We start from the raw sequence: 17,660 nt of genomic DNA on the forward strand, positions 1-17,660 counted from the left end.
CCAAGGATTGTCTACCTCGGACCCCAGACTGAGACTCGTCACGCGAGTCGGCGCATAGGCTTCCGTTGAAGCTGTGCGCCGCATAGAAAGGCCTCTGACGAGTCAGGCGATCAGGATCCAGGAAGTTGCATATAGCACTGTACATTACGTCGAGGTATACTTGTACAAATTCCTGTCAGAACGGCATCGACAGGGTATCACATACGAAATTCGAATCTAGACTCTGCTCTTCTCTTCTCATCCCCCTCTCATCTGCGCAAGATCCTTTCCACCTGCTAGAGCTTGAACTCCGATCGCGGGTACTGAACTAGCCGTGCTGCGGGCTCGTCGACGAACCAGTACAGCTGGCCGGGGAAGACGGGCTGTACGCGCGATGCGGGCAGACCCTTTTCGGGCTGATCGAGCACCTGCTGCAACACCTCCGCCTTCCCCTCGCCGGTAGCGATGAATGCGACGCGCGCGGCGTGGTTGATGACCGGGTAGGTGAAGGTGACACGCTTTGGCGGTGGCTTGGGGCTGTCCTCGAGATATGCGACCCAGCGATCGTCCTCGAGCAGGAGCTCGTGACCGGGGAAGAGCGACGCGGTGTGCCCATCGGGTCCCATGCCGAGGAGAATGAGATCGAATACGGGGAAGCGCGCGGCGTCCTTTTGTGCGAACTCGCGGATGAGCTCCTTCTCGTACGCGTCGCAGAGCTCTTCGAGGTCCCCGAGTAGGGACTCGTCGAGGTGGTGGATGTTCTCCTTCGGGATGGGCACCTTGTTGAAGAGCGCCTCCATGCAGGCGAGGTGATTGCACTCCGGGTCATTCAGCGGAACGACGCGCTCGTCGACGTAGTACACCTGCCTGAGTATGAGGTCAGCATTGTGGCGCCCACTCGTTCGATCGGACGCACCACTTGTCCCACTTGGCCCCGGGGTGGTCGATGAGGCCGCCCAGATGCTTGGGCTGCGAGCCCCCGGAAAGCGCGATGGTGAAGCGACCCTTCTTCTCGATAGCCTCCTTCTGCGCCTTGATGACGAAGTCGGCAAGCGACTTGACGAGCGCATCATCCGACACGAACGCGTTGAGGATGGGAGGGTTGGGTGGGTGGTGAACAGCGGCCATGGTGTGCTGGTTTGGTGTAGATGTGATGGTGGTTGAAGCCAAGATACGGAGATTGCTGGGGCGCGTGTACCAGTGTCCAGAGCACCCGCCACTTCCAGCACATATCGATGTCGCGAGCGTGACGTCACAATCAGCGCAAGGGCGCCGCGCCGTAACTCGCTTGCGTCCTGCCTCTGCCGCTCATCTCCAGGATTCCAGTTCGGCCGTGAACGCGTGATCTCACGACTCGACAAACATGGCGCTCCAGTCCAGTGGTTGTAGCTCGCTCGGCTGCAACGGTGATCGTCAGCCTCCCGCGGCCACATTGTCGTATCCTGTCTTCGAAGACCTTCGTTGGCGTTCAGGCCTCAGGTCCGGCGAGCAGCTCTCCAACGCAGACCGCGCTCTGTTAGAAGCAGAACTGGAGGCCCTTCGAGCGGCAGCGGACGCGCACACGCAGGCGCTTCAGAAATTGAAGAAGCAAATCGACAGACGCTCCTATCTCCTGTCACCCATCCGTCGTCTACCCGACGAGGTCATGGAAGCGATCTTGGTCCTGCTTTGGAAATCTTACGGCGTATCGCAGGCAGACGGTATACCGCTCAAAGCGACCGGAACTGCCGACTCGCTACCAATCCTCCTTCCTTCTCGCCGATTCGCTCCCCCTCACGTCTGCTCCTGGTGGCGACGTCTCACTTTGCAAGGCCTTGCGCTACGGCCTCATTTCGTCATCAACATCCCGAAGATGATGCATATAAAGTCAGCACCAGCAGGCGGCTTGCCGAAGGAAATAAGACTCAGTCTTACGCAAATTCCTTATCCCTATATTCGCGTCCATCTGATCGGTCCCGATTCCGAGCGTGCGTTTCCCTCCTCCATCACAGACGAATGCACCATGCAATTCGGCCGATGGCAATACGCCTGTCTCGAGCATCTTCCGTGGCAAAACCTCATCAGCGTGACGCGCGCAGACCTTCCGCGGCTTGAACACGCGGAAATCATACTGGGGCTATATGGTTGGCAGAATGTATGGGAAGGACCCGGTGACGGCTATCGTATCAAAATCTTCGACACCGCACGCCAGCTTCGCAGTGTCACATTGCAGAATGACTTCGTTGTAACCTCCAGGCTCCCATTCACTCTACCCTGGTCTCAACTACGACGCGTCGTTGTCAAGAAATGCTCTCTGGGAGTATCACTGGAGATCCTATCCGAGTGCAAGTCGCTGCAGTCATTTGACTATAACGACGAGCGAGAAGAGGAGGAAATCGTGCGGGAAGATGACGACATACCACCCAGCTGGAGGGTGACCACATCCGTGGAAGACTTTGCCTGGAAGACCCAGGGACTGTCGTCCATCGGAATGCGCAGCCTTGTCGAACGAACGACTATGCCATTCCTCAGGAGATTAGAAACGTGGCGTCTACCCCCAGCTCTCCTATCGCTCGTCGAAGCCCCTCAACATCTCACAACGCTGCATCTCACCGCGTCCATCTGTTGGGTATCCGGGGCAGAAGTATTCAACATCCTTCGCTCACTGCCAGGCCTGGTGTCCCTATCCTTCGAATACATCACGAGGGTTGAGGACGAGTGCAGGCCGTACCGCGAGGGCGAGACGATGAATGATGTCTTGCACCAACTCTCTGCCGGCGTCCGGTTTCTTCGCGAACTCCAGAGATTCTCCTTCCGCTGCAAAGAGCTATGCAATTCCGATTGCATCCACGACTTTCTGGCACGCCAGGCCGGCAGACCGCGATATCCTTCTACTCCAGGAGTTTTACGAGAAGTGCGTGTCGAGACGCCACTCACGGGGAACACCGTTAACCTGTACTCTGCGCTGGCCGAGGGGGGCGGCGTCGAAATATATGGCCTCGATAGATGTGCTGAGATGTACAAGGCGCTTTGAACCCCCTATCGCGAATCGCTGGCCCTCGCGATGCTGGCTTCATGGCAGGTACTGGTGCTGTTTTCCTGTTCCACAACAGTGGGCTGAACTATTTCTCTTCCAGGCGGCGCACCTCTGCGTACGATTATGTATGAAAGGCCTGTAAGACACTCGCAGACGTCATGCGGCGAGCGACGCGGTCGAGGACAATGGGATTGTCGATTACTTGCGTACGGGAAGGGTTTGCCGCATGAAGAATTTGGGGCCATGCTCGGAACGCGCTTCGTGCAGCGATGAACGGCCGTCACTGTCAGGAGAGAGTAGGGCGCGTAGAATATGTAGTAAGAAAATGGCGATATCGTCAATATATCGGTTCCGCCGCTCCTAGGATGGCGCTATGCAGGCCTGATCTTCCTTAGCCCGTCTTCATGCGCGCGCCCGATCCTACTCGAATATAATACTCGCTGTTCCCAGCGTGACATGGCGTAATGCCCCTTGTCTGCAACGCTCACCCGTGCACATCGATCAACGGACATCGGTCTACGGACCTCCCACGCATCATGATGAACGAACGTTGCGGGCATACCGATGTCTGCAGTAATTGTGGCCATTCAACGACTGAGAGCAATAGCAATTTAGTATGTCCCACCTTCGACGATACGAAATGGCGCTACTTTCCCAGATCTAGAGGAGAGCTTTCTGACGCGGAACGCCTTGTGCTAAAAACTGAGCTCGAGACTTTGCAAGCAGTATCGAACGCGCACGCCGAAGAAGTGGACGTGCGCGCGAAAGAGCTCGACAAATTGCGCGCAAGGCTGGCTTTGCTCCGAGGGCAGATCGACCAACGTACCTCTCTCTTGCATTGTCCTATTCGTCGTCTACCGGACGAGGTGATGACAGACATTCTCGTCCTACTCTGGAATACCACCGCAGTGCTCCAATGTTGTCATATCACACTCAAAAAGGCGAGCGCTACGGAGGCGCCTTCCTTCCTTCCATCTTTACAATATAGCCCTCCTCACGTATGTCATTGGTGGCGTCGCCTGGTCTTTCAACATTATCTCCTGCGACCATACTTCGACGTGCACATTCAACCACTGATGAAGTATTCGACGAGATACGCAGACGAGCTTTGGGAGAAGCTGAGGCTGAACTTCGCCCGCTTGCCGTACTCGGAGATGCACGTTCGCATCACGAACCACCATGGTCGTTCTTGCCCCAATCTCGATCACCAAACAGTGCGTTGTGATCGATGGAGACGTGCAGGCTTTATCAACCTGCAGTGGGGCGCACTACTGGACATAGCTTCTGCGCACCTGCCACGGCTCATACACGCGAAAATCACCCTGGGCTCAGCGCACGGCGACTGGGGTCGGGAGGTTGAGCTTGCACCCAATGTGTACGGCCGGCCATCCTTCTTCATAAACGCGCCTTGCCTCAAAAGCATCACTCTAGACCGGAAGGGCCGTCCTGATCTCGCCGGGGGCAGGCTACCGTTCGCGCTGCCGTGGCTGCAACTGCAGTTCGTCAAGCTCTTCCAATTTCCCCTCCAGCCATGCCTGGAGATCCTTTCCGAGTGCCAGTCGCTGCGCTCGCTCTACTGGTGGGACGATGAGGACGACGAGGAAGATGTGGCCAGTCGCGCGGACGACTACGTGCCTCCCCACCGGGTCGTCAACTCTTCCTTGACGGAGCTGTTACTGGTGGTCTTCGGGTTCGGGACATCTAATGTGCGGCGCCTGCTGGACTGGTCGACGACACCCTGCCTGACGAAACTCGAGATCTGGGCCATTCCGTTGCCGTCGCTTTCGCCCTTCTTAGAGCGCTCCCAATGTCGCCTCACCTCCCTATCCCTGACCGTGTCCGTGTTCTGGGTATCCGCATCAGAGATCCGTACCCTGCTCGGTGCATTACAGGATCTGGAGGCTCTCACCTTCGACTACTGCACCGAGACCGACGAGAGCTGGGAGCCTCACACAGAAGGCGAGACAATGAATGGTATTCTCGAAATCCTGGGCGCTGTACTCTTCGACTTCGGTCCCGCCGAATCATACATGGAACGCATGCCCTTGTCCCGCCTTGCCGTGTTCCATTTCCTCTGCAAAGAGCGGTGCAATATCCGATGCGTCCACGACTTCCTGTATCGCTGCGGTGTGATACAGTTGCAGCGCACGAAAGAGCTCTGGGTGGAGACACCACTGAAGCCGGCGGATGTAGCAGATCTTCGCGACTCTGCCGACAGAAACCGCGTCGAGATCTACGGACTGGACAAGTGCACCGCAATGTACGAGGCGCTGCCGGCCTGGGACTGGCAGCCACCGGTCGTTCCGTCTTCTCGGTATGTCATTCTCTTTTTCGATGAGAAGCGCAATCCTGATTGACATTTGCGTGCAGGAGGGACGACGACGACGATCCTGACGATTGGTGATGCATGTCTGGGACGGAGCACGGTCAGCCGGAGTGCAGGACACTCACTTCAACTGCCGCAGATAATCAAAGACTTCAGTCACCATACAAACGCGCACGGGCGCCGCTGAACATGGAAAGATGAATATATATGTACGACAGAGGAAAGGCGGTAGAATGATGCTACACAGGAATATTATGAGCATGGGTCAGAATCAGGAATGATGAACGGTGCATGTCCGAGCGGTACGACATCCGATGACCGTTGGAAGCGCAGTCTGCAGTAAGGGTGTGCCCCTACTGTAGTAGCGCACGTCCCAGACACTGCCATAGAGTGCGTCGTAGCCCGACTGTGTAAAGAGGCGTCACAAGGAATATATCAACATATCGGCATACTTCGGCCCTCCGCCAGCAGTACTGGTCCAGCTCAGCAGTTGCAGCCGTAGCTTTGTGAGCTCTCGGAGTCGAGCTGGATCGGATCCGGGTAGTCGACATATCTGTTAAGCGGAGGATGGTGAGTCATGGGTAGTCGGCTATCAACAAGCGCGCAGACGCACAATTGCTCTTCTGCCTCCTGCTGCAGCGCGTTCTTCGCGACTGTCTGGAAGGCCTGCTCGACGTTGATAGCCTCCTTGGCAGAGGTCTCAAAGTAGGGGATGTTCCCCTTGCTCTGGCACCACGTCATCGCACGCTTCTGTGTTACCTGTAGAATGAAGGGGGTCAGCATAAGCGAGGCGGCGAAAGATGGGAGTGCGAGTGCAGGGGAGGGCGTGTTGGGGAGTATCATGAGGGCAAGCAGCGATGACGCACCTGCCGCTTGTTCTCCTCCACATCAATCTTGTTGCCGAGGACGACGAATGGGAAGTTCTCGGGGTCGTGCGGGCTGGCTTGGATGAGGAATTCGTCGCGCCAGCTGTCGAGCGTCTCAAAGGACTTGGCGCTGTTCACGTCGTATACGAGCACGCAGCAGTCTGCACCACGGTAGAAGGCGACACCGAGCGACTGGAAGCGCTCCTGACCAGCCGTGTCCCACAACTAGAGGCGAGATAAGGCGTGGTCAGCGACTGTAGCGCGTGTACAGGGATGAGAGGCACTTCGCACGCACCTGCATAGTCACCAGCCGGTCGTCAACCATGACCTCCTTCGTGAGGCTGTGGCGTACATCCGTCGTCAGTCATACCGATCGAGTCAACCTCCCAAGCGCCCGCCCACTCACAAGTCCGCGCCGATAGTGGCCTTGTACTGATTGCTGAAGCGTTTGTTGACATACTGGTTCATGAGCGACGTCTTGCCGACGCTGAGGGCGATAAGCACAGCGAACGCGGGAAGAGCATGATGATGCGCACCCGCTGTCGCCGAGGATGATGACCTGCACAAAGAGGGCTATAGTTAGCGCGCTGCTTTACGTCGAGTGGGGTGGCGGCGCGCACCTTGAGGAGGACGCGGCCCATGGTGCGAGGAAGCAGGCAGGCGGAGACGGGGTGAGGTGATGGGCGAGGGAGTGTAAGCCGTTCGCCGGTCTCTGCGGCCCCAGCGCCGGCGGTTCGGCATCCAAATTGGGCAATTTCGCGGCCGGAGGCGCGGCGCGGCGCTCACCACTGCAGTCAGCCCGAGCCTGCTGCTCAGCGCATGTAAGTCGACGATGGGGGAACCGGCTTGGCAGGTGCGTAGGCGGCGACGGCGAGGGGACGATGGACAAGCTGACCTTTGCGGCAGGAAACACTACGCCTGCGGCTGGCTGAGCGCAATGTTCGCGAATCATCCTACGCGCCGATAATCGAGCAATGTGCGTATGTCACCCCACATCCCGACAGCTTTACTTACTGCTCCCCCTCCAGATCGAAGATTAGCACAGCAGACGAAGCTCCTGAAGGAGCGGAACGCGTCTCTGCTACGTGCTGTCAACTCGGTCAAGCAGAATCCGAGCAGCTCAACAGTCTACGTCCCTGGCACCAGCGATGGGTGCGTGCGACTGTCATTCCCCTCTACCTACTCTATCATACTCACAGATGCCCCAGAAACCCAGTACAAGCTGCCTATGTTGCCTCTCTCGAATCCCAGATCTCCTCCCTTCGTGATGAGCTAGCAACCGTCTACAAGACTCAGGGCCAGAATGCCCAGCGCTTGCTCGCGATGAATGAGACCCTGCGCGAGAAGGAGGAGTTATCACGCATCGATAGCGAGCACCTACGCAAGACGCGAGACGAGATCGCCGTCCTACGGCGGAAGGTGGATCAGCACAACGAGCTCATGGCGGAGAAGGATAGGACAGTGCAGGTGCGTGCTAGGTCTTAGAGATCTGCTCTGTACTGACGGTCTGTGAACACTATCTCAGATCCTCCACGACGAGATTAGCACCCTCCAGCTCGAGCTTGGCCAGATCGAGGAGCGCAACCAGATCCTCACGAAGGACAATGCCAAGCTTCTCCAACGCTGGCTCGACGCGAAGCAGGCCGAGGCGAACAAGCTCAACGAGGCGAACGAGTTCTACGAGGACATGAAGTCGCGCCGCGCCAACATCCACGCATGGCAGAACGGGGCGGAAAGCGGCAGTCAGGTAAGTCTGTATCTCATGTTTATATGGTGGGAAGTAAGACAGTACTTCAGTGGAATGGTCGAGCGGAGGGAGAATCGCTTGCTGACAGCCATCGTAGGCATCCTCGGTTTCGGGAAAAGAGGACGCCCCCGATGCGCCGGGCCTGGGACAGACGACGGGTGGGAACGCATCGGGGACGACGAGCGAGCCGGATCAGACGCCGAATGGTTAATTGTGGACAGCGACGAGGAAGAAGCGGACGACGTCGATAAGGAGAAGCATGCTGGGGAGGAGGCGAAGGCCGTTAACGGGATGGCAAAGGTCGAGCGGGTTTGGGAGCACGTCGATCCAAGGATCGCGGCGAAAGACGACGAGATAGATGCTGAGCGCGAGAAGGAGGAGGACGCAAGGCTGATCGCTACGTACTCACAGTTCGCCGCGTTGCTCAGCGTAGGCTGAGTACACAATGGTGGATGGGTACTGTAGGCTGGGTGCTTACACGTTGCTTCGGTTTGGTCTGTATAAATTATTCTATGTAGTTACTTCCCGGCATAATACCCTGCGTTCTTTTTCTCATGTCCCGCAGCGTTGTCGAGCAGAAGCGCATAGGCCGCGGCTGCTGTCCCTCGCGACAAAAGCAGGGATGTCTGTATAATATGTGTAACCGCCCCTCTTCTCAGTCATCCTTGTCCCTCCTGCAGACGCACGTCAGTCGGGTCTGCTATTCTCAACAATCTGAGCAAAAAATTACCGCGAAGACGGCGCCTTGAAGGCCGGCAACGACTTGTACATTGCGGCGCACTTTTCCAGACCATAGACTTCGACATGGCTTGCCTCGGCCAATTCCCGAAGACTCGCTACAGCCGCTGGATTCAACGGTGTCTCCAACCAAAGCTCCTTCGCAACCTTGGATTCGACGCGCCGCCAACGATGTAGAAAGTCGTAGGCGAAGTTGATCTCGCACCGCTCGTTGCAGAGAAAATGTAGGACGGCTAAGCGAGGCCAGCATCCCTCGCATCCGATGCCTTGCCTTAGGCTTTGCAGAATATCGTCCATCGTCTCGCCTTCTGCATGGGGGACCCAGCCTTCTTTGATTTCCGGAGTGTATTCGAAGGTAAGGGATTCTAGATCCGGCAACGCGTCGAAGAGCGTACTGATTTCGGATGCTGACACCCAGAATACGGACATGTAGAGGTAAAGCGATGTGATATGGCATTCAGATCGTTCGAGGAAAGGCAAGAGGCTATCCAGTGGGATGCACCACAGTTCGAGAGTTGTCAGGCGAGGGGTTGTTATTCGCTCCAATAGGCGTTGTGCACTGAACGTTCCGAAGCCGTGGACGATCAGAGCCAGCTCTGTCAGCGAGGCGTTGACGATGTGACCGGCGGGCATGCCCTCCTCCTCGTGCTCTCTGTTATCCTCGTCATCGTCCTCTTCGTTCCACCAATAGAGGTACCGTAGCGCTTTGCACTCGGCTAAGAGCTCGAGGCAGGCCTGCAGAGGACAATCGTAAACCTTGAGCAATTGCAATTGAAGCCAGGGTAAAGAGAACGGCAGCCTCCGCACTGTGAAGTCGATATGGCTTTCTATGGTCAGACAAAAACTGTGGAGAATTGGTGCATCGGTGAATAGGGATCGCCGATCGTCCGCAGTGGGTGCGAACTGAAGCTCTCGACCCCAAGTATCGAGTGTCGGCTTCACGAATATGTTTGCGTGAATAAGTCGCGGTAGGTGGGCAGAAGCAAGATCCTGCATTGTTTCCACAGGAAGATACTGCATGACCGCTCGCCTCCATCGGCTGCAAAGCAGTGTCTGCTCATTCAACCCAGCGCAAGGGGGGCCGTCTTCTCGCTGCATGAGGCGAATATGCATCTCCGGATACGGCAGGCGCGCGAGACCGAGCGCCACATCCTCGCGCAGGATGTCTCCGTCAATCAGTGTATGCTTTGTCAGGGATTGTACATGAATTTCGATGTATGGCCGCAGGGAAGGATGAGAGAAGACGAGGCCACGCCACCACGCGCATACGTGAGGGGGAGGATATTTCGACGAAGGGAGCAGCGCCGGCAGGTCGTCTGCAGGTGCTTCGCCTTTGACGATGACCTCGGCGTCGGAAAGTACACCAGAGGAGCTCCACAGTAGTACCAGGATATCCGTCATCACATCGTCGGGTAGACGGCGAATGGGACAGTGCAGGAAGGAAGAACGCCGATCGATCTGCGCTTGTATGTTGGCCAATCTCGAGGTGAGCTTGTCTAGCTCCTTCTGATGTGCATCCGCCACGGCTTCTAGCGCATCTATCTCGACGCTTAGCATCGCGCGTTGCTCGTCAGAGGGCTCTGCTCCAGATCTGAGGCTCGAGCGCCAGTTGGTGTCCGAGACGTTGAAGAGAGGACAAGGTGGGATGTCGGCGCTCGTGGGGTGTCCGCAATTGTAGCATAACGCAGGGTGATTGCAGGATCCAGTGGCCATGTCTGGATCGCTCGTGCAGACTCCGAGTCCAATTAACGCGCTGCAGATGAGAGGCGGAGACAGAAGCCGCGAAGCAGTCGATACGGCCCGGAGCATCCGGACATGTACAAACAAGCGCCGCCAAAGCGACACCGACAGAAATATCCGAAGGACAGTCTCCCTGTACCTCACCTTCGAAAGAAAATCTTGAATCCGAAAGACAAAGTAGGCTCAAGGGACCGTGACGCTGTTCTTTGCTTCAAGATCGGAAAGAGTTTTGGATAAAAAAAGGAACAGAATAAAAAGGATAAGGAAGTGGAAAGAGGAGGGTATACACAGAACTTTGTACGCTGTACTTTGCTATGTGCAACAGGGGTCGTACTTTGTACAAGGGGAGGCACGGTGTGCTGTGTACGAGGGAGGCGGAAAAGAGGAGGAAATATGTGCAAGAGGAAAGGCGGACGATATGTTCGAAAAGAAAAGGCAATATGTTCAGTAGCAGAAGCGATATGTTCAGAAGAAACGGAACAGAACGGAGAACAGATGAGAGGGGAGGAAGGGAGGGCGGCTAGGTACAGGCTGGCTATAGAACACTTGGGTGAGGAATCAAACACTTGGATGGGGAGCCAATGCTACATTCGGGGCTGATGAGAGCAGAGACATGAAGATGGGAAGCGGCGTTGAGAGACATCATCAGTATCTTTGAAAGCGTCGATGGTGGAAGAAATGGAATCGTGCGATAAATCATTACAGGATTTACGAGGGCGGCATCACGTCGCCCGTAGCGCCGGGGGCAGTCTGTCCGTAGTAGCCTGAAAAAAAATCAGTACGTCGCATTGTACACTCGGTATATGTGAACGTACTCCAGTAGTTCTGGTAGTAGGAAGTCGGGTCCGCGCCCCAAGCAGCTGCGCTAGCAGCCGCTGTAGGATCCGCACCCGCCGTCGCGCCTGCAGCCCCGAGACCAAGGCCAGCAGCGGCTGCCGCTTGTGGCATGCTGGGCGAGCTGGGGCTGGCATACCCGCCAAAGCTATATTGGCCGTACTGGCTCGGCTGAGGCATGCCATACATCGGCTGCAGAAAAATCGTTAGCACTCGTATATATCGTATGCGACGGAAAGTATCGCATACCATATTGCCGTAGGGCGAACCCGCGGTCGGGCTCATCGGGGTCGCCGTGACTGCCGCGGCACCCGCAGCCGCCGCGTTCGGGTCCGCGCGGTCCTTCCCCCAGCTGCACTTGATCGGGCGGCCGTGGACCATCTGCCCCTGCAACTGCACGATCGCCATCGCGGCATGCTCGTGCGTGTCGAGCTTGACGAACGCGAAGCCACGGTCGGCCTGCATGCGGATCTCAGACAGGTAGCCGATGGTTTGAAAGAGCGGGATAAGGTCGGCCTGCGTGCAGTACGGGACGAGGTTCCCGACGTAGACGGTGGTGTTGTAGGCGGGGGTCTGCGTGAGGACCTGCTCGTATGAGAGCGGGCCGCCAGCCAGGTTCATGGGCGCAGGCGCGCCACCAGCACCCATGGGACGCGCCATCGCGGGCGGGCCGCCAATGGGGCTACCAACGGGGCCCCCGCCGCCGCCCCCACCGCCGAGGCTGCCCTGCGTCTTCTGGTTCGCCCAGTTGACGCGAATCGCGCGCGAGCCGAGCCATTCGCCGTTCATCGTCGCGATCGCCTGCTCCGCGTCCGTCTTGTCGCGGAACGCGAGGAAGCCGTACCCGCGCGACTTGCCCGAGTTCATGTCCCACATGACACGCGCGTCCGAGAGCGTGCCGAACGCGCTGAACGCCTTCGCGAGGACATCGTCGTTCACCTCAGGGGAGAGGTCGCCGACGAAGACGTGGTAGTGGTTCGTCGTATCTTCCTTGTTCTGTTGCCCCTGGTACGCCCAATTGACGCGGATCTCAGTGTCGAATATCCTGCGCCCGTTGAGCGTCTGGAGGGCCGTCTCCGCCGCGCGCATGTCGAGGTATTCGACAAAGCCATAGTTAAGGCCACCGTGCTGGTAGTTGCGGTCTGGGATTATTTTTACGTGCTGGACGGGTCCCGCGACGGCAAAGATCTCGGTGAGCATGTACTCGGTAACCCGAGGGCTCAGATTGCCGACGTAGAGGTGAGCGCGCCGCTGGAGGGATATTAGGTCAAGTTGTCTTATGATAAGTGATCGCAGACGCACCGGGGCCTCCGCTGGTGCCGCCATCGCCATGGGGTTCATGATGAGAAGTAAAAAGCGGAGAGCGAGAGAGATCTGTGCGGCGATGTGAGAGGCGGGCGGGGAGGTGATCGGCGGAAGTATGCGCACGGGAGACAAGAACTAGGGGAGTATACGGGAGTATACAATAGAGAGTCCTTGAACTTGAACAGAGAGAGAGAAGAGACGAGAGAGAAACGGGAAACGAAACCGGGCTCAAGACGAGACTGATGACGGTCGAAAGCAAACTGGCACTCGACTCGCTGATCAAAATTGTCACGTTCCTGCCGCGGCGCGCCAGGGCGGAGCTCGGCCCACGCGGCTTGTATACCCGCTCGATCCCGCGTACATAAACACACAGACGGAGCGGGGGGCGATCTCAGTTGCACGAAGGCTACACATCCTACGCTATTATCTACTTCGTCGGCACGTTCAGCAGCAAGTTCCCCCCGCTGCTTGGCACGTAGGTCACATTCGGGTTCGACGTCAGCGACTGCACAATGGCCTTGCTCGCCTCGATCTTCCGGAACGCGATGAACGCCTCTCCAGCCTTCTGCAACGCAGCAGAGATGGTCGCGGCGGCCTCGGACTCGCCCTCCGCGCGGATAACCGCCGCCTGGCGCTCTTGCTCCGCCTGCGAGTCGTTAGCGGCGTGCGGGATCCACAATGCTATGCGCCTCTTACCTTCTCGACGATGAACTTCGCGCGTTCGGCGTCTGCGTATCAGAGTTAGCGCAACACGACGGCGCATATGTGGTAAAATAACAAACCTTGCTGTGCTATTTGCTTCGCCTCGACGGCTTGCGTGAATTCCTAAGCTGCTTTTAGATTCCGCTCTCGCAGGACATGAACGCCACCGCGCACCTTGCCGAACGTAAGGTGGGTAATGGACACATCCTCGAGGATGATATTGAACTCGCCCGCGCGAGCGAGGAGCTCTTGACGTATCCTTGAGGACACCTTCGGCCTGCATCAGCACCGCACAGTACAGCCGAAGATGCACGAGCCCGCACCACTTCACGCTGGGTGATGAGTTCCGCCGCGTCAAATTGCGCCACGATGGCCTTGAGGACTTCGTTTCCGATGGACGGCAGCACCCTCTCATCGTAATCCTGCCCGAGACTTTGGTAGATTTTGGGGAGCTGGTCCACGTCTGGGCGGGACAGCACGCGCAGCGTTATGGTCACCATCTGCATGTCCTTGGACCCGGTGGTGGTTGCGATATTCTGGCAGCGCAGATGAATACATGAGGGGTATAAGGCGTAACAGGGTGCGCACCCGCGGCTTGATGCGGACGTCGTACAGGATCGCGCGCTGCAGCCAAGGTACAAGCAAATGGGTTCCCTCGCCGCTTGCCTATGTTCGTGAGCATCTGAGAGTACGTCCAACGAGTACGATCACGCACCTGAGCCTTTACACCGGAGAACCTGTCGAACATAACCGCCCGGTACCCTCCTGGGACATCATAGATGCTCGAGCGCAAGCCAATATAGGCTAGACCCAAGGGAACTGGAAATTGCGTTGAGAGAAGCTCCGAGATCCAATGAGCGCTTGCGTACTAAGAACTCTGGTGAAGGCGGCCTGGGATGCGGCCATGTTGGGAGGTGGATGGCTGAGAAACGGAACCCGTGTGCGGAGTCCAAGACGCGTTCGTGCCGGCCGAGCGCATGACACTTCTGACAAATCGGGAAGGTCATTCTCACGCCATCCTCTGCGGGTTGTCTTGGACGATCACATCACTCTTCTCCGCCATCGCCATTTCCGAAGATGGTCGAATACTGTGGCCATAACTCATACTACAGCAACTGCGGAAACTCTACTTCAAATTCTATACTGTACCCACAGCTCGATGACTCCGTCTGGCGTGAACGCCTCAGATCTGGAGGGCAACCATCTGACGCCGCCTCCGCTACACCTTCCGCTGACCTTCTACGCTGAAGGCAGCAGCGAAAAGATGAAGGAAAGAGCTAGACAGGCATTTGAGAGCGGATGAAACTCCTGCTGGAGCAGATAGCGCGTCGAGCTTGCTTCCTACACTCCCGCATTCGCCGCTTGCCAAATAAGTCATGGAGGAGATCCTACGTTCGGCGTGGCATTCGTAAGGAAGTGCTGAAGTGCCACACAAACCCACTTTTGTCCTCAGAACGGATAACCTACAGACCCTCCAGCTTGGCTATCATCTCGCGATTGCCCACCGCCCCATGTCGGCTCGTGGTGGCGACATCTCATCTGGCAAAGGTCAGCGGCACGACCATTCTTCTCACTCAACATCGACAACATCATCACAGCGATGTGTTCCGAGCCCAGTGCAATATCTATGGGGCCCGAATCGAACTGACCCCCCAAGGCAGGGAGAACGCTCCTGAAGTCGACTAACGAGGTGTATGCACACATATAACCAATACCACGTCATATCAGTTAGTCCAACAACAAATCCCCCTTCTTCGCACTGTCAACGTGCATCCTCGCAGAATGACTCCCAAACTGCATCGCCCGCTTGGGCCGGGTACTCGCCTCTACGAGCCCCAGGCGCCACGCTACGATGCGGAGCAGCAGCTTGTCGCCCAAGCCCTGCCCAAGGCGAGGGTCGGTCTTCGCGTGCACGGGGAGCGCGGCGAGGAAGCGCACGACGTCGAGCGAGAGAAAGGGGTGGCGGGCCTCCTTGCCGTGCGCGGAGATGATGCGGTCGTCTCGGCCGAGGTTGCGCGTTGGGAGGCGGTCAAGCTCGAGTTGAAGCTGGAGGGATAAGTCAGCCGAGATGCATGGCAAGGAAAGGTTCAGGCGCCCTACCTCTCTGATGAGTGCAGTCCAGCCTCCTGCGTTGTATGCGGTTCGATGCCGGCCATAGCCGCCGAGCAGTTCGTCAGATCCAAGTCCGTTCAGCAGGACGCGAGCGCGGCTGGTGTATGGCTGAGGTTCGGCATCCTTATGTTCTCGTATTTGTCCGACACCTCTGGCGGCGAAGTAGAGGGCTTGCGCGAGACTCTGTACGGGAATCTTAGGGCTGAAGAGTACGCTCACAGAGATATGCTATACCAGATCCATGACCGTCCGACACGGGTACATGATAGCCTCGATCGTGGTCCGAGTGATTTGTGTCTCCTGCGCGCAAGGTAAGCCCTGTCAGAGGGACTGGGGAAAGAGCGGCATACCTCGAACGGAACGTTGACCTCGACAAAATTCCATATCCGATGAGGACGTAGCCGTCTGAGCTCCTCTACTTCCTCCAGCCCAGTGACGCGGTCGGGGACCATGTACGCTGGCCTCTGTGGTGGCGGACCGATGGCCTTATTGGGTCTTGGTTTTGACCCTGTCTTCGCATTTTGATCTGCACCAACACCCATTTTTCGTGGGTTCTCGAACGCGACGTTGAGCAAGTCGATAGGTTCGCCAGGAGGAGTATATCTGGAGGTGAGGTCAGCGCACATAACAGCAGCGTAATAGACCCGTCCACTAACTTGTCCGCGAGTAGAGCCAAAACGGTGCAATCAATGCCGCCGCTGAATAAAACTCCTACACGAGCCGCGCCTGTAACTCTTGGTCCATTAGCAAGGTGTTGCATGTCGATTAGAAGTGATGCTCACGGGGGCGGCGGGATATCGTATACTCGCCGGCGGACGCTGTCCTCCAGATGGAGCAGTAGGCCGTCCGCAGCCTCCGACAAATAGGGCGGCACGTCAGACTCTAGGCCGTCCATTCGTACGAGATTGTCCGGTGGCAGGGTAGGGTTAACGGGTGGCAAGGCGGCCTGTGTCGGCAGGGATGAATTTGTGTTCATTTTTGGAGGAAAGTCAGCACTCACATAAGGTGCGGCTTCGCCCACCGTCCGAGAAATTACTGATATTGCATCGTTGACTTCGTGGTCTGTCTGATCAGTGTGAACAGAGATCACGGATGATATAACAGCCGCATACGCTGCCGTGTCCATCTTTCAAGCTGTCAAGGCTCAGGCAGAAGAAACCTTGCGTGGGCAGCTCTTCAAACTGAATGTCGGGGTGTGCACCCGCCGAGGTAGATGTTAGGATGAAGTACGGGTGCTTTTCCGATGGCGCATGAATAAGCAAAGAGCGGCGCCCAAGCGGATCCCGACCGTATATTATGCATCGCGTCCGATGCTGGTAATAGACGAATGCATATCTGAAGTCCCAATGGATAAGCGACGAATGAAAATGCACTGTTGCTACTCACGGTCCTTCCAGAATGCTAAACAGAGCTGCGACCTCTTCCGCTGCAGTCAGTGATCCTAGTGCCTCAAATAATCTGACGCCATCGTTCTCGGTGGCTGAAATCTACATACATCATCAGATCGATTGACACCAAGCATTACCGCCTGGACATACGTTTAGACCATCGAAAATCTCATAGGATGGTGAGTATAGTGGCAACTCAATTTGTGATTTGCATGCTTACTTCGCCGTTCCAACACAGGATGTTGCCCTCGCCCTCGTGAGGTTGTACTACTGGAGCTTCACCTCTGAGTCTGAGCTCGGAAGAGAAGAAACTAAGGTCTATATGGTCGGCTCGAACTTTGCGGGTCCTCTGCGCGTCGGGGCCTGCTCAATCTCAGGATTTTCAGATCGCAGATGGGGCTATCACACATACCTCTAGTTGCATTTGCCTGTTCTAGCAGAGGATAGAGCATTCTGAGGTCACCATCCTCGCCTGTAGTATTCCTACGAAGTACAAAGCAGATACCGCACATGTCGGAGCAAAAGAAAAAGAACAATGAAGTTTCCCTTTTTGGACTGGACTGATAAAAGGAGGCATTTCTTTCCACGGGTGGCGGACCGGAATTTTGACCGGTAAAAAGGTGCGGGAAAAGGCGCGGAAAAACAAGTGTAAAAGGGAGTAGTTTTAGCGTGTCAATAGAAAGCTCTTTGACTTGTAAAATCGGATGTAAGAACAATTGTGAAGATGAATGTGAAACCGAGCGCTTTTGGCAGGTCAAAAGGTGCGTCAAATGGGCGCCTATTTGCGCGCGTTTTTCCGTGTAAAAAGATGGCTAAAAAGAAGCCGTTTTCACGTGGCTATTCACGTGCAAAGAGGGCGCTTTTTTACAAGGAAAAATAGGCCCTTTCTACAAGCCTTTTTGCGGAT

At 56.6% G+C, this 17,660-nt stretch overlaps 9 protein-coding genes across 9 annotated transcripts; 3 read left to right on the forward strand and 6 right to left on the reverse strand.

The window, feature by feature from the left end:
* Positions 1-110: 110 nt before the first annotated feature.
* SCHCODRAFT_02612866 (6-phosphogluconolactonase) lies at positions 111-1,177 on the reverse strand. The gene is made up of 2 exons (XM_003037051.2): positions 896-1,177; positions 111-846 (listed from the first exon to the last, which is right to left on the reverse strand). Exons 1-2 carry the CDS (start codon positions 1,105-1,107, stop codon positions 276-278), a joined length of 783 nt encoding a protein of 260 aa, XP_003037097.1. The 5' UTR covers positions 1,108-1,177; the 3' UTR covers positions 111-275.
* A 114-nt stretch (positions 1,178-1,291) lies between these two features.
* On the forward strand, positions 1,292-3,354 carry SCHCODRAFT_01217132 (uncharacterized protein). The gene is made up of 2 exons (XM_003038399.3): positions 1,292-3,040; positions 3,096-3,354. The coding sequence occupies exon 1, from the start codon at positions 1,343-1,345 to the stop codon at positions 2,990-2,992; it is 1,650 nt and encodes a 549-aa protein (XP_003038445.1). The 5' UTR covers positions 1,292-1,342; the 3' UTR covers positions 2,993-3,040; positions 3,096-3,354.
* A 608-nt stretch (positions 3,355-3,962) lies between these two features.
* On the forward strand, positions 3,963-5,392 carry SCHCODRAFT_02530821 (uncharacterized protein). Its single transcript, XM_050343539.1, has 2 exons — positions 3,963-4,209; positions 4,255-5,392. Exons 1-2 carry the CDS (start codon positions 4,072-4,074, stop codon positions 5,350-5,352), a joined length of 1,236 nt encoding a protein of 411 aa, XP_050202442.1. The 5' UTR covers positions 3,963-4,071; the 3' UTR covers positions 5,353-5,392.
* A 26-nt stretch (positions 5,393-5,418) lies between these two features.
* SCHCODRAFT_02612875 (uncharacterized protein) lies at positions 5,419-6,892 on the reverse strand. Its single transcript, XM_003037050.2, has 7 exons — positions 6,808-6,892; positions 6,724-6,746; positions 6,594-6,674; positions 6,483-6,528; positions 6,188-6,412; positions 5,935-6,080; positions 5,419-5,874 (listed from the first exon to the last, which is right to left on the reverse strand). The coding sequence occupies exons 1-7, from the start codon at positions 6,826-6,828 to the stop codon at positions 5,805-5,807; spliced, it is 612 nt and encodes a 203-aa protein (XP_003037096.1). The 5' UTR covers positions 6,829-6,892; the 3' UTR covers positions 5,419-5,804.
* Positions 6,893-7,019: 127 nt separating this feature from the next.
* On the forward strand, positions 7,020-8,145 carry SCHCODRAFT_02487281 (ATG16-domain-containing protein; the record flags this gene model as incomplete). The annotated part of the gene is made up of 6 exons (XM_003038397.2): positions 7,020-7,040; positions 7,094-7,163; positions 7,216-7,339; positions 7,396-7,654; positions 7,713-7,934; positions 8,032-8,145. 6 exons carry the CDS (start codon positions 7,020-7,022, stop codon positions 8,143-8,145), a joined length of 810 nt encoding a protein of 269 aa, XP_003038443.1.
* Positions 8,146-8,553: 408 nt separating this feature from the next.
* On the reverse strand, positions 8,554-10,417 carry SCHCODRAFT_02612880 (uncharacterized protein). The gene has a single exon (XM_003037049.3). It carries the CDS (start codon positions 10,383-10,385, stop codon positions 8,661-8,663), a length of 1,725 nt encoding a protein of 574 aa, XP_003037095.1. The 5' UTR covers positions 10,386-10,417; the 3' UTR covers positions 8,554-8,660.
* A 703-nt stretch (positions 10,418-11,120) lies between these two features.
* On the reverse strand, positions 11,121-12,587 carry SCHCODRAFT_02697207 (RNA-binding domain-containing protein; the record flags this gene model as incomplete). Its single annotated transcript, XM_003037048.2, has 4 exons — positions 11,121-11,176; positions 11,228-11,438; positions 11,496-12,497; positions 12,549-12,587. 4 exons carry the CDS (start codon positions 12,585-12,587, stop codon positions 11,121-11,123), a joined length of 1,308 nt encoding a protein of 435 aa, XP_003037094.1.
* A 331-nt stretch (positions 12,588-12,918) lies between these two features.
* SCHCODRAFT_02612886 (uncharacterized protein) lies at positions 12,919-14,192 on the reverse strand. Its single transcript, XM_050344565.1, has 8 exons — positions 14,123-14,192; positions 13,969-14,072; positions 13,842-13,919; positions 13,577-13,789; positions 13,428-13,523; positions 13,334-13,376; positions 13,248-13,279; positions 12,919-13,197 (listed from the first exon to the last, which is right to left on the reverse strand). The coding sequence occupies exons 1-8, from the start codon at positions 14,157-14,159 to the stop codon at positions 12,979-12,981; spliced, it is 822 nt and encodes a 273-aa protein (XP_050202443.1). The 5' UTR covers positions 14,160-14,192; the 3' UTR covers positions 12,919-12,978.
* A 561-nt stretch (positions 14,193-14,753) lies between these two features.
* SCHCODRAFT_02530840 (uncharacterized protein) lies at positions 14,754-17,270 on the reverse strand. Its single transcript, XM_050343540.1, has 12 exons — positions 17,166-17,270; positions 16,974-17,116; positions 16,904-16,921; positions 16,752-16,852; positions 16,478-16,700; positions 16,366-16,431; positions 16,148-16,311; positions 16,022-16,099; positions 15,716-15,968; positions 15,600-15,665; positions 15,354-15,548; positions 14,754-15,299 (listed from the first exon to the last, which is right to left on the reverse strand). The coding sequence occupies exons 1-12, from the start codon at positions 17,263-17,265 to the stop codon at positions 14,982-14,984; spliced, it is 1,725 nt and encodes a 574-aa protein (XP_050202444.1). The 5' UTR covers positions 17,266-17,270; the 3' UTR covers positions 14,754-14,981.
* Between the last annotated feature and the right edge of the window lie 390 nt (positions 17,271-17,660).

The sequence above is a fragment of the Schizophyllum commune genome, assembly GCF_000143185.2.
Source record: "Schizophyllum commune H4-8 unplaced genomic scaffold SCHCOscaffold_2, whole genome shotgun sequence".
Lineage (NCBI taxonomy): Eukaryota > Fungi > Basidiomycota > Agaricomycetes > Agaricales > Schizophyllaceae > Schizophyllum > Schizophyllum commune.